At 34.9% G+C, this 14,641-nt stretch overlaps 1 protein-coding gene across 5 annotated transcripts; it reads left to right on the top strand.

Annotated features, from left to right (window-relative positions):
• Positions 1–528: 528 nt before the first annotated feature.
• Positions 529–14,151, top strand: LOC112091196. 5 transcript variants are annotated; one of them, XR_002902026.1, is made up of 10 exons: positions 529–810; positions 1,432–1,501; positions 7,739–7,862; positions 9,712–9,781; positions 10,280–10,536; positions 11,441–11,557; positions 11,742–11,793; positions 12,527–13,400; positions 13,700–13,778; positions 13,866–14,151. XR_002902026.1 is itself a non-coding variant. In XM_024164189.1 (8 exons), the coding sequence occupies exons 3-8, from the start codon at positions 7,770–7,772 to the stop codon at positions 13,285–13,287; spliced, it is 1,350 nt and encodes a 449-aa protein (XP_024019957.1). In that variant the 5' UTR covers positions 529–810; positions 1,432–1,501; positions 7,739–7,769; the 3' UTR covers positions 13,288–13,650. The 5 variants fall into 5 exon arrangements, 3 of the variants coding, with proteins under 3 accessions (XP_024019957.1, XP_024019958.1, XP_024019959.1); XR_002902027.1 differs by lacking the exon at positions 13,700–13,778; XM_024164189.1 differs by lacking the exons at positions 13,700–13,778; positions 13,866–14,151 and having other exon boundaries at positions 12,527–13,650.
• Positions 14,152–14,641: the final 490 nt, after the last annotated feature.

Here is a 14,641-nt window from a genome sequence, read left to right as displayed (position 1 = left end):
AAATTTGAGTTTTTAATTCAAATTGAAATATGTAATTTTTTAAGAATTTTTAATTGTAACTAAAAAAAATGTAATATTTTCTAAAATCTTTTAATTATAAAAATTTAAAACTAAGGGGACGTTTAGTTGGAGGATTCAAACTATGATTTGAATCATATTTCATGATTTGCTACAGTATTTTCTCTCATAAAAAATACACGTAAATAAAAAATAATTCTAATAACATGATTCTAATCCATGAACCAAACGTCTCTTAAAACTTGAATCAATAGAAGACGTTTGGTTCATATATTAGAACTATGTGATTAGAACTATTTTCAATTTACGTGTATTTTTTGTGATAAAAAATACTATAACAAACTACGAACTATGATTCGAATAAGAGAACGAATTCCCCAACTAAACAACACTTAAAATAAACAATATCTAATATTGTGAATGCAGGTGTGGCAAACAAAATATTATAAGTGTGATAATTTGAGGAGAATTTTTTATAATTAATCTAAAATAGTGTCTAATATTTACTCTCTTCCTCCTTTTTGCAAACCCTAATTCGTTGTCTCTTGCTCTCTCCTCCTCCATTTGGTAGATTGTTGAATGCGCCGTAAGACCCACGCTTGGCCTCTCGGCAGAAACGAGTTTGGGAGTCGATTTCTCAAAACCATCCGCGCTGCAACTCCTGATTCGACGGCCAAATCTGCTCTTGAAGATCCAAATTCGCGACGTGAAGTTGACGGATCTGGTGGTTGACGAGGTTTTCTTAGAGACGCATCCGTACAGTTCGGATAAGACGATTCTTCTGGTTGTAGGGTACTTTCTTACTTTTGTGAAACTTAAATCTCTTTTTCATCTTCATCTTCTCTTTTATTTTTCATTTTTTTTTTGTTTTTGCTAAACCTTCTTCCTATTCATTTTACTTTGTTTTCCACACTGAAAGATCAAGTCTTATTTATTTTGTTAGTTTGAATCATAATTCAACTTTTTTTTATAATTTTTTTCTTATAAAAATTTAAATTTAAAATTTTCAGTTATAATATTTTCTCATAGATTCACTTTTTAACTAAATTTTTTAACTCGAACAAACAAAACGAACGAGATCTAAAGATGTATTTAGCCATCTCAACATATAAAAGATTTGATAGTATTTACAATGAGTTTTTTCGGTGGTGTTTGCTATTATTTAATTTTTTCAAGGAAATATGATGATTTTTAAATTTTTTTTTAAAGATTTTCACTCTTTATATCACTTTTATTCATGAATGTAAAGTAAAAAGACTGATGAAGGTTTTTGAATGAAGAGTTTTGAAAGTAGGAGAAGTTCTTCATTCTTGATTCCTTGGTCTAATGTTTAGTTATTTTGATTCCTTGGTCTTTATATTTATTTGTTTTTGACATACTCTAATTCTAACTTCTTTTCTCAATTTTCCTAAGATTGAGATTGGGCTTCGTGGACAATATGAAGGTATATCAACAACACATTAACGTTAAAGACAAAATTGAGGTATGAGTCATAATTGAGAGATAGACCATCTCTAATGTAAATATTAAAATCAATTGTATATTTAATATGATATGACTTATTATTTTCATTTCTGCTCAAATGCATAATGCTATTTGAAATTTTAAATTTATTTCTTCTCATAATCATTAAGTTTTCAAAGTTATAAAAGTAAATTTTTATTTTTAAAATAATCAGAAAATGTAAAAATTACAATGATCACATAAAAAAATAAACATTTCAATCAATATTCATCAAATGCTAAATCTCTTATATGACATATTTAGTGAGAAATTTGTAATAAAATATAGGATATAAAAAGTTTTGGCACAACAAATGACATTGTATTGGTGAGTGTTTTTTACTCTTAAATGTTAACATTTTAATTGGTACATAATTATAGCATTGCATTGAAGATGCTCTATTAACTGATCAATTATTTCTTAGTTTGGATGCAATTCCATAGACCACGTTAAATGTGACTGTTTCTGAGAGCTTTTTTACTGTAGCAACAGATACACCCAACAAACACGCGTATGGTCACCGATAAAAGTAATAAACCATTTGCGATTAGTGACACTTTAACACGTGAAGGACCCATATGTCGCTATGACTTAAAGTAAAAGGCTTTGAAGCACAATAGGTTTGAGATGGCAAGAAGGCACATTTACGTTTTGCTAATTGGCAAATTTCACATTGAAACAAATCATTTCTATTCTGAAACAAGGAAGGAAACAAATATTTTAAGTACAAAAAACTAGGATGTCATAGCCTACGATGGAGTAGAATAATTTTTTCTTTCCTAGAAACGGCAGAGTGATCCACAACAGTATGAGCATGACTACTCACAGATGCCTCAACCTCCTTAGCACTGCCAATCTTCCTCCCCGTAATCAGGTCCTGAAAAACACACGTAGAAGAGGAAAAATTAACCACACAATTTAGTTCTTTAGTAATCTTACTAATAGAAATAAGATTGCATGATAAACTCGGAACATGTAGAACAGAGTTAAGGGTGATTGTGGAATTTATTTTGATGGATCCCACTCCTGCAACCACGGAATACAAGCCATAAGCAACCTTAACTTTATGGTTTCCTGGACTCGGAGTGTATGACTGAAAAAGTCTGACAGCTTGTCATATGATTAGTAGCGCTCGAGTCAATAACCCATGGCTCACCTTTCTCTATCATGCCTCTAAAGAATTAATTCTTCTTTGCCATAAGAGAAGTACTTGATTGTTGCTTTCCAAAGAAAAAATTGCAAAACTGCTCCATTTGAGCCTTGGAAAGGGTGAGACTCCCAGTGTTTTGCTCCGGTTTTGAGTCATGAGTGGCTTGAAGTCCTCTACTATCTCGATTTTTAGTCGGTTAGGAACCCAATTGGTTGGTTTACCATGAATCTCCCAGCAGGTTTCCTTGGTGTGGTAAGGCTTTTGGCAATGATCTCACCAGGCATGTCCCTTTTTGGTGGACGAGCGAGTGTTTCCTCATTTGTTTGGTGTCTGTGCAACTAACGCCGAGGTTTCAATGGTAGTGGTCGCTGTTTCTATATTCTTCACGCCGAACTTCAGAAAAAACTTCATCAATGGCTGGCAGTGGTCGCATTCCAAGAACACGGTCTCTCACTTCATCAAGTTCTTTGTTAAGACTTGCCAAAAAATCATACACGCGATCTTTGTCCTGCATTTTCTTAAAAAGAACAGCGTCTTTGGGATCCCTCCATTGACAGGTGTTGAAAAGATCGAGTTCCTGCCACAATTTCTTCAAGGAATTGAAGTATTGAGTCACTTCAAGGTCTCCTTGTTTGAGGTTTCTGGTTTTGTTGCGAAGTTCGAACAACTGAGACGAATTTGCTGTGGGATAAAACAGGAACGTGTCACCGATGCTATCCTCCATGGAATGGATTAGCTAGGCCATCACCATCGAGTTCTGAGTGTCCCAATTGGAGTATGTCGGATCAGTAGGCTTTGGTTTGGGAATTGTTCCATCCAAATATCTGATTTTGCCTTTGCCTCTAATCACCATTTGTGCTGATCGGGGACCATTAGAGAAAATTCTTCCCGTTCAGTTTGTGAGTTGTGATTTGCAGAGACATAGGTGAGTTTTTAATGACGACAGTGGGAATGATTGTGGAGATACTTTGTGAGGTACTTGAGGTAGCCTCAGTTCCTCTTCCTCCTCTCATTCTTGTTGTTTAGTTCTTCTCAACTCACAAGTAGCCTTTAATGCTATGATACCATATAAGCTAAATGGAGGAGAAAAACAATTTGAACACTGCTATTATTAATCAGAAAATTTAATTACTTTACAGGAGAAATACTCTTTATATAACCTAGGAGAACGAGTCTAACTAACCACATAACTTCCTAAAAACAAGGAGATAGAAAAGCTAACAAATACAACAGCGTTACAACCCCAAAATACACGGATAATCTAACCACATTCGCTAACAAGAAATAATAATTAAAAATTGTGTTCCTCTCTCGAACATGCATCAACAATGATGGGGTCACACACCACAGCGTAGACTAGGAGTCGCACCCTGATATTGGCGTGACTGTGACCGTAGCACTCCCTCCAACGATGCCATTCACGCGTGACTTGGGTGCAACGATGTGGGCATCGTCCATTTGTATATATATTTTTTTGTTTTAAACTCTTGATTTTTTTTTTCATGCAAAATCTAATAGGGAGTTTTGATTTCATTTCGGTGCACGTAAAAGTCAAGTATATGAGGCATAAGTGGCACATGCCTAAATAAGTTGCGGTATACTCTTCTTTGCTTCCCCTTAGGGCTTAACAAGGCTAAAAGAAGTTGCTTAGCTTAATGATTGCCTCACCTAGAAATTGCCTTTTTAAACAAGTGACTGCTTAGATAATTTAACATTGAGAATTTAGCTATGTTTGGTTTGGTGAAATGACCGTAGGAATAGAATGATAACTCTTAAAGGACAATAATTTATGTCTGTGGTTGGGCAAAAAGACTTAGGAATAGCTATTCCTTTGGAATGAATATTCTTCCAAAATGTTTTCCTGAAATGGAATGGAGTGATCCTTCATTGCAAATCTGATATTAACAAGATTGGTTGTATCCTAAATTATCCCTCCCAATATAGACATTATTAAATATCAAATTTTGTATGCTAAATCCGTTTACGTTGTCAAGATTGATTAGTGTGCAATGCATGTGCTCACATGTTTAAACGTGATTCGTAATGTGTAGACGCAAACACTACTTGTTATCACGAATTTCCACCTGGGAACTCCTATTCCGCGTGATATTACAAGACTTGGGTTGACTCAAGTCTTTCTGCAAGTTGTGTTTCTTTTGAGAATGTAATGTGGCCTAATGTCGTGCCAAAGAAGGAAACTTTTCCATATAGCACAACCGTCCTTGATTTGAGTTTTCCCCCTTTCAATGTTGTATTCGTACTCTTTACAATGTATGTGGAGGGTGCAGCTGATGGTCGTCTTCTTTATTCCAATGCATTCTATTCAAGGGTTGAAGGTGGAGGTGCGCATTGAAGAATCTTAAGCGAGAAAACATTTAAACAAGAGAAAATCCACTAGCTTTCCACTTCCTCTTGGTGGTAAGTTTCTTTCAGTGTCATAATGTATCTGCTCAACCACCATTCCTATACTAACATTTCTACAAGGTATTTATGAGATATGTATTTAGTTTATTGTATGTTGTTTGTTATGGATATGGCTACATATGTTATTTCAAGGTTTCAACGTGTTCGGGGTTATAGAAGGTGAAAAGGATCAAGTGGCAATATGGCATTCCATATATCTCATCAGTAGATGTGTTATTGTCTTTTGGTTTTTGGAAGTTTGATAATATTGTGGGCTCATTTAGGAATCTGATTTGTGCCCATGACCATAAAAGGACATGTCTTTCTTTTGTGGATATTTTTTGGGAAAACTGAGAGGTAGGCGGACTAAAGCAGATTATATCTATACAAGGGGAAGTCCTATTTTAAGGCTTTTGACATGTTTGGGTTTATAGAAGGTGAATAGGGCCAAGTGGCAATATGTCATTCCATATACATCATCTACAGTTGTGTTATTGTATTTTGTTTTTTAAAATTTGATTATTTTATACGGTCTCGTGTAAGGAATGCTATTTTTGCTTGAAACCATGGGCCCATTTGGTAAATAGGTTTGAAACATGGTGGTTTGACATTTTGTTGTTCAAAATGAAAAGTTTCAAAGATGTGGTTTGAACTTTTGTTTGAGAAGAGAGAAGTGGGGGAACTCAAAATCCTCGGGTGTTTGTTGGTTCAAAAAATCAAGGGTCTGTTTTGGTAAATAGGTTCAAAATATGGTGGTTTGAACTTTTGTGGTTTGAAATGGAATGTTTGAAAAGTTTGGTTTAAACTTGTAGTCCGATATGACGTTTGGATATAAGTTGAAGTGTCGTTTGAAAAGAGAATAAAATCTGAAATTGTGTTTTGATATGTAACTAAAGGATGTTTTTTGTGTGAGAGGTGAGAGTCGAGTTAAAAACACCGTAGAAAATTGGTTCGGAATGTTGAAATTAGGTGGAAGGGGTGATAAATCAAAATTGATGCACTTTTTTGGTTTAAAATGTCGCATCAGAAGTTTGAAATGGTCTCCAAAATTTTTACCAAACGGCTACTTAGGTCCATTTTTTGGTTCAAACTATGTGAACCATTTTACCAAACATGCTACAAATTATCAGTTTGAACCAAGCCTTAAAAGGTTTTGCCAAATGCTGGTTCAAAACAACTTTTTGGTTCAAAACACTTGAACCTGTTTGCCAAATATCCTCTATGTAAGAAAGGATGCGTCTTACTTTTGTGGATATGCTTTGGGAAAATTGAGAAGCATGTGAGCCAAAGCAGATTATATATGTAGAAGGAGATATCCTAAAGATATTTATAAAATCCAATTTTGGTCAAGTGATGGTTTTACCAAATCTATCCTGAAAGTCGTGCCATCAAGAATGTGGATTTGAAGAGGAGGTGACTAGTATTCTTAGAGAGGTGAGGAACCTAACATGAAAGAGTGAACTTCGAGGCTTGAGGGTAATTATGGATGAGTAGTGGAGGAGCACAGTATAGTTGGATGTTGTAAATTGCTTGTCTCCTCAAATAAGGATAAGAAAGATTTGGTCATTTTCCCTAGTTTATTCTTGGGCTTCTTATTTTCTAGATGTTTGTGGTTTACAGTTTTGCAAGAGTTTTGCCACATTGGGTGGCTCCTTTGATTCGTGTTGATTTGTTTGTCTTGTCGTATCTAATTGGCTTCAACAAGAGAGGAGAAAGAGAGATTTACAATTTCGCTGTTTTGGTTTGCATTGGGACGAAGCACTTTGGTTAGAAAGGAAATAAGAGGATTTTTGTGGATGTGGATGGAAAGGTTGGCGCGATGTGGGAAAAAGTTAAATTTTGGGTTGCAATAGATGCATGAAGATAAAGTTTTAGAATTTTTAGTGTTCAAATTGAGTTAGGGAGTGGCAATTGTTGTAGAATACTCTATATTTCTTTTTCTCAATCATTTCTCTTTCTTTTTTCCTTATTTGGTGAACATCCTTTCGTCCTTGTCTTGTACTTCACGATTCCTTTTGGTTTTATGAAGTATTGTTTGTATCGAAAAGAATACCAATCTCTAGTACTTGGATTGTACATCTACAGGAGTTATGGTTCGTCTTTCGTGCTATTTGTACATTTATATATGTATGAACTCCGTCTCTTTAGGTTCTTTAATCTATTTGTATCTTTTCTTTTTCTACCAAATAAACTGAGCTTGTGATCGATTGTACATTTTTTTTTAAGTTTAAAGTCCGAGACATTAGGAAGTTATATGGTAGTGTAGTCGATTTTTTGTTTATTTGGGATTTAAATTTGAAATGAGTACACTTAAAAAAGTCAAAACTTGGGGTATATTTAAAATTTTTTAAAAGAATTTTTTAGACATTCTGGGAGAAAAATTGTAAAATGTTTCTTTAATGGCAGCAAAAGCTTAAGGAGATCTAAGGCCTGGGGGTGAAGCTGCCCCCTTGAGCCTAAGGTAGCTCCAGCTATGCTCCTACTTGCTAGGCCCTTGCTACTTTGTTAGGAACATTTTTTTAGCCTTATAACCTATTTGAATGTGGAAGCATTTTTGGAGGAAGTTTTCATTCTTGCTTATAACGGGTGATCATCACAAACTTGTAGTATTGTATTTTCTTTTCTAAAAACTATACTGAAAACCTGGGCATGTTTATGTTGCAGCTCTGTAATCTATACAGCGTGGTTGATTATCATGTGTATACGAGACTCTCCGTTTGAAGTAGGCCAGCAAGTAGAATCAAGATCATTTCAAGCAGGTTATCGTGGTTCATGGTTTCTCTCCAAGGTACAATTAGTTTAATGCATGAAATTGCTGGTTACATTGATTGGTTATCAAAATATTTGTCACGGAATTTACTTGTTTATTCCAACTATTGTGATTACAAAGTTTAGCTTGGTGGTTTCTTGAGTTTGGCTTGTTATATTGGCTTACAAACCTTGGCATGTTTTGGGGCATGTCCATTAGAAAGCCACTAACTGTTCGCTTTTAAACTGAAGTTGTACATGTCCTATGCAGGCTTAAATTGAATACACAGCATGTTTAAATTTCTATTTCCTATGCAGGCTTAAAGGATACTGTAAATTTACTTATTAGTTTTATTCAAATGCATTATGGATTTTTACAGGAAATTTAGAGCATTTCCAATACAATGCTATAATTGACGTGTCAATTTTAATTCTATCATTTGAGTGCAAAAAGCATTCTCTAATGCAACGCTATTTGCTGTGCCAAATTTGCCACATGCTATACTTTGTGGCAAATGTCCTACCAAGTGTAGCATATGGCAAATTTGGCACTTTATTCTATCGGATGGTTAACTTTTCATTTAATAATTACGGGGTCGTTTGGTTCGAGGGTTCAAGGGATTTGAACCCATGTTCCCAAGTTCAAACTAGTGTTTGTTTGCAAAAAGTAAAAGGAGGTTTGAACACCTTGATGTGATATTTAAACCCTCAAAATAAAAGGATTTCTAAATCCAAATCTCCCTTGGGTTCTCAAGGTTTGAACCAGGTTCAAACGTCAAAGTTTAAAACCCGCATGGTTCAAACTCAAGGTTCAAACCCCCCTTTACCAAACAAACCTTACAACTTTTGCTTTTTAAAATTATTTTAAGATTAAAAGTTTACTTCTACAACTTTTAAATCTTAATGATTATAAGAAAAGTAGATTTTAGCATTTCAAATAGCTTTATGTATTGGAGCACAAATTAATAATCATATCATGCTTTTGGCATTAGCATTTACATTGGAGATGGTCTTAGAATGGGGCTGATGCTTGCTTCATTTTGCGTTCTTAACTAGAGTATTTGATTGCTAATACAATGCACATGTGTTTGAGTAAGACATGAAAGCATTTTGTTTTGTAACAGATTCTGAATGATCTTTTAATCTTTTAAAACTAACTAAAATTGAACGTGTTTCGTTTATTGGAGCAAAGTAGATGACATACAGGACAATGACTTTTTCCTAGTTTTATTTTAATGTTATTTTCTTCTTTCATTGGGCACGAGATGTTAAGTAGCTACAGGTTTGGATATTACTTATCTCTCATTTCTATTTTATTTATGAGTTAAGAATGGCAAACGGAAGAAAAATTTGTTGAAAATGCAATATGGATTGGTGGAGGGTTATATCTGCTGTGACTGTCCTGCGGGTCTCTTAAGAACCTTTTTGCTGACCATTTTTGTTTTCTTGCGTTTACGAAATGTCCATTTCTCTTAAGAAAACTAAAAACCACTAGTCTCATAAGATGCATCGCTTGAAGCAAAAATTCCAAGGATTTCTGAAACATTGAAACTCGAAGCAAAAATTTTGCAATTGACACTAAAAACCCAAGGGAACCTTTTGAAAGTTTCGCATACATGCAGGTCATCATTAATGTTGCATCTAATATTGATCACTTTTTCATTTTTTTTTTGTCTGAATCTTGTTTCTTCTTGTGTGCTATTATTATTATTATTATTATTATTATTTGTGATTGGAATTAGAGAAGCTTTAAAGACGCATATACTTGTGTTGCATGGTTTTCCTGTTGTTGACTAATTTTGAGGACCGTGGTTGGTTCCCTTCACCCTTTATTAAAAGAGACACAAAAACTTATCCCTTTATTATTATTATTTTTTAATTCAATCCAGATAAAGGATGTCAGCTGGAGAAAAGGTCATCTTGGATATATATTGGAATTTCCCGACTTTCCTGATGAAAGTAAGTGACACCGGTGTATGGTACGTTGTGCCAAGGACTTTTGTGTGTGCGTGTGCGTGTTTGTGTTCATGGCTTAAGGCTAATAATTTGTGTCGGTATTTGTGATACTATGCAATTTGAATGATCGGATCAAAAGTACATGTATCTAGCATTTGCTTCTTCTAGACTTATGTGCATATATATTTAGGTTATTATGCATGTTGCATTATAGATCTTTAGATTAGCTATAAATATTTTTTGTTGGATTTTGTAGAGTAATTTTTTTTTTTAATTGGTTGTGCATGCGAATGCAAACAAAATGTCTGTTAAAAAATGTTTGGCTTTCTTTGGTGAAGCATGTCCCTTTTTTTTCTATTGCGTATAAATGTTAATTTGTCCTTTAATATTGAGTACTTTAAACACATGAGGTGCTTAGCTATATTCCTCCGTTTTTTTTTTCCTTTCTATACATATATTTTCATAATTCCTCGTTTTCTGTTGTTGTCGTCTCATCTCCAGGAAAATCTTGGACGAAGTTATATCAAAAGCCCCAAACTTATGATAGAAATGCGAAGCAAAAGGATTTGCATATTATGCTTCGTCCTCGCTTTCCTCCGGTATATCGTGAAAGTCAAATGCCTGACGTTAGTGCCATCTCAGAAGTGGTAGTTATTGTGAATGATTCCTGGAAGGTTGGAGATTTAGTTGACTGGTGGCAAGATGGTTGTTATTGGTCTGGTAGAATAGCTGAAGTGTTGGAGGATGGGAAATATCAGGTCAGGTTAATGCTATTCATTTGAATTATTCAAGTACTTTGTTTTCTAGTTTCTTTTTTTGAGCAACTCTATGCAATTCGATCTGGTTGAATGGTGGGGCCCACTTATTGTGAGACCACCCGACAGATCTCTTCTGATTGAATAACGTTTTTCATTCATAACAAAAAAAAAAAAAAAGTGAATTTTTTTTTTCTTCATCTTTTTTGCTTCATGGTGTCTTATGGTTCATTTGAAATACTAATTATTTTGCATTTTTCTCACTGCTCAAACGCAGAATGGAAAGTTAATTACCTTTTACCCTTAAAAACTTGATAAATTTTTTTAGCTACCTCAAAAATTGATCTCTCTTGTAGTGTCATCAATGACGAAGATTGTGCCCTGATTCCAACAAATTAAGTGTCAATATTTCCTATTCGTTTCTAATGAATGTTTTCATTTACTCTTTCTTATCAGATAGTCACTAGAGGTTTTGTTTTTGATGCTAGCCATTCTGAAAATTACTTATTCTTTTCATCCTTTGTATTTCTGAGTTTGATGTAGAATCTGGCTTATCTAATTTGCACATCTAGTGCTTCAAAAGGTCGTGAACCAGATGCTTGTTATAGTACTTACTGAACATAAGCAACTTCTTGTTTGGGGGGGGGGGGTCTAACGAACATAAGCAACTTAATTAAGGAAGTTCCCTCTTGCATTTTAATTTTTAAGCGTAATTCATGCTATTATCTTCATCGCGTCATCTTTCCTATCACAAAATAATAATAATAATGATGTCAATAATATCCTTCACTTGAAAGAGGTTTTTGCTTATTATGATCGTCGTCGTTATCATGATCATGATGTCAATAATATCCTTCACTTGAAAGAGTTTTTTGCTTATTTTGATCCAGTATTCTCGTGTTTGTAGATGGACTTGTTACCACCTCCTCTAGGTGAAGGATTATCTTATGAGGTTTGCAGCAAGGATCTCCGTCCGTCATTGGATTGGTCTCTCAAAAGCGGTTGGACGGTGTCTGCTCCTATGGTACCTTCCTTATCTTTTTCTTTATGTATTGTATTTCATGTGTAACACCTTTAGCTAAATTGTTGGACTCGGTGATGTATGAGAGATCAAAGAAATGGACAAGACAGAATCTAGAAGAAGAGAATAAGTCAGTTGCCCCATATTTTTAATGGCTCATTGCTTGGTGTTCCCTTGGTGGTTACAGGACTCTGATAATGGTCAGCGTTGTGCTCGTATAGTTAATCCTGCTAACAAAGGTATGATAGCGGGGACTGTATTTACACTTTGAGCTGCTTACTCTGTTCAAAAGACAGATACGTCCCACGTACTCGAACTATGATTATTTATTACTTCACAATATAGGAGTAGGGTTGCTCCAATTGTATGAGTGGGAGAATTTTGAAGCAAACATTGTTGATAACTAGTCGAATGTCTCTCTTGACCTACATGTATTCCACTCAATTTGCACTCAAATCAGAATTTCAAGGTCCTACATATAAGTTCAGAGAGCTTAAACTAGCATGAAAATGCACCACCCTAAAATCTGAAAAGGCTAAAAATTGGTTATTAGTAGTCCCTTTTCATTGGATTATGTTCTCTATGTTCGTTTTTGCCATCTTTTAATGAAGACACTACCGCACAAATGATAATATACCCACCCCAAATCTGAAAGTTTAGCTATGATCCTACTGCAAAACATAAGTACTTCGCAATAACTGTCTCAACATTATCTCCAAGATGAAACAATTGTGAAGCTCTTTCCCTTGTTTTTGGGGTGGCACATTAGTCTATTTCATTCACTGCTTGTAGTTAAAAACTTGTTGCTACTGTAGGGTTAACTTGATACCATCATTTAATGTAGTTATGTGCCAAAGTTGCTTACTCACCTAAGCTAAGCAGATCAAATCTGCAATAAATCGGACATTTTAACCTAGTTTGCATTTTTTCCCTGTAATCAGACATTTTAATATACAATTGCTGTGGTTGCAGGGAACACTTCAAGCTTCAAAACACGTAAAGCCAGTGAAAACAGAGACAGAGTTCAGGGTAAAGCTGGATCTTCTCAATCATCAGTTCCTTCTCGTGGTTCTGCTAGGTCACCAAAACCTTCTAATAAGTTGGAACAAATGAGAAAGCTTACGTTAGGTGCTATGGCAGCAGATAAGGAAATGCACACACCGGCAACATACATGGACTTGGATATGCTAAATGGTGGCACTTGGGAAAGCAGTTGCTCAGATAGTGACGAAAGTGAGTCAAGTGGAATAATAGGTGATGAAACTGGAGCATCAGTATCGGCATTTACGTCTCATGTTTCATCTAGCTCATCAGAACCTCCTGATAAGATGGAAGAAACCAAAAAGCGACCTCTATGTGCCATGGAAGAAAAGGAGAACACACAAGGAACAAAGACTGAATCCGATATGGAGAATGACAGCATTGGGAAAACAATCTGCTCAGATAACGATTCGAATTCAGACGTTAAAGCTGGCTCAACTGATGTAGGTGAAATGATGCTTGAAAAAGACAGACTTGAAGGCGGATCCTCAAAGAAGATGAAAACTGATGTAAACATTCCCCTAAACTTGATGTTCTCTAATACAATAGAAGCTGCAGTTTTGGACTTGGAGGAGCTTGTAAACCGGGTGAAATGGATGAAGAGTTTGTTGGAGATTGCAACATCTTCATCAAACACTACACGGCCCCCATGGAAATTTCTCGGGCACCTTGCCTCATCAGCACCAAAATGAATTTGTTCTGTAAACTCTAAGTTTGCATGATGAGTTTTCTTTGTTATATCATTTGAAATCTGCATGGTATTCGATTTTGGTACGAAGTGTTCTTCGCATCAAAAAGCTCTTTGGTAAGTTTTTTAACCCCTCAAATACTGACGTAAGAAGTTTTCCAGTTGAAAATGAGCAAGAAAACCTTGCACGTTATGTATAATCTAACTGTAAGTGGAATATTTGTAGACGATGAATGACCTTGACAAGTTTCACCAAGGATACTTGTGTCATTTCAGTAAAACTTGAACAAAAAAGCTCAAGTCTTGTAAACCAAATTTGCGTAATCAGAACAATCTCTTGGTGGTATTACTATAGTCGATTTTCGATCTGATTTTGGAGTGGTGACTTAACACAATTAGTGGATTTTCTTGCTTAGGAAGAAAACGTAATTGTCTCATCTGTGCTTAACATGCCGATTTCTTTTGCACTCTTGTGAAGATATAGTTCATTGATAGGTAAGTTTTCTTTTACTCAAAATAGTATTGACCCTAGAACTCGCTTGCTTTCAACTTGAAACTAATTACTCTTCCTTTCCGTTACAGAGTGATGATTGCTTGCTATGGAGGTCTTCTTATCATTGCCTTCTAAGATGTTGACACGTGGCCCGTAACTTAAAGGATGAAACAACTGAATCCATTTCCACGGCCTGGTATCAGTCTACTTTTTTCTTGGCTGGTCTTAAGCAGTTGAGTTGACATTTTTGAGACATTGGTTTCTCAATCCGGATGTGTGCGAAAAAATTTTCCAAGTTCACTCACCAAACTCTTCCACCAAATAGTACTTGGGACTCTTTTACCATTTCGGTTGATAATATGAACATAGTCAAGCCCAAACGAAGAAAACATTTGTTTTGCTTTTCCGTTAATGAAGTGGTTTGAAAAACTAGAGAATTTAATCCTTGGTGTGAGTCTGGAGCTTTACTCTCTATTCTTAATAAATATCTTTTTATTAGTGTAATTATTTAATTAAAAAAGTTATAAATCAAGACTAAAAGATAAAAATCTCGACTCATGCACTTTTTAAAATGTATTTATCAAGATTACCCAAGTATTTTCCATGACTGGTCTAGAGGCATGTTATTAGAATCTCAACGAAAAGAGGCATAGTTTCTTTTTGTATGTGATTTTCTTTTTATTGAGATTTAATAGTTGGATAGATAAAAGGACTGCCTTGCAACTATTTAATAGATCAAAGAGTTTACATTTTAATAGGCATTCACTGAAACATAATTTGACTTTTTTTAAAGGCTAAAAATAATATGAAGCCAAATACTGAATATATTATTAATAAGTAAATAAATGCATCGATTAACACCTCT

This window comes from Morus notabilis, unplaced genomic scaffold (genome assembly GCF_000414095.1).
Source record: "Morus notabilis unplaced genomic scaffold, ASM41409v2 Scaffold363, whole genome shotgun sequence".
Classification (NCBI taxonomy): Eukaryota; Viridiplantae; Streptophyta; class Magnoliopsida; order Rosales; family Moraceae; genus Morus; species Morus notabilis.
The sequence above is the reverse complement of the archived record's forward strand: the minus strand, read 5'-3'. Positions and strand labels throughout refer to the sequence as shown.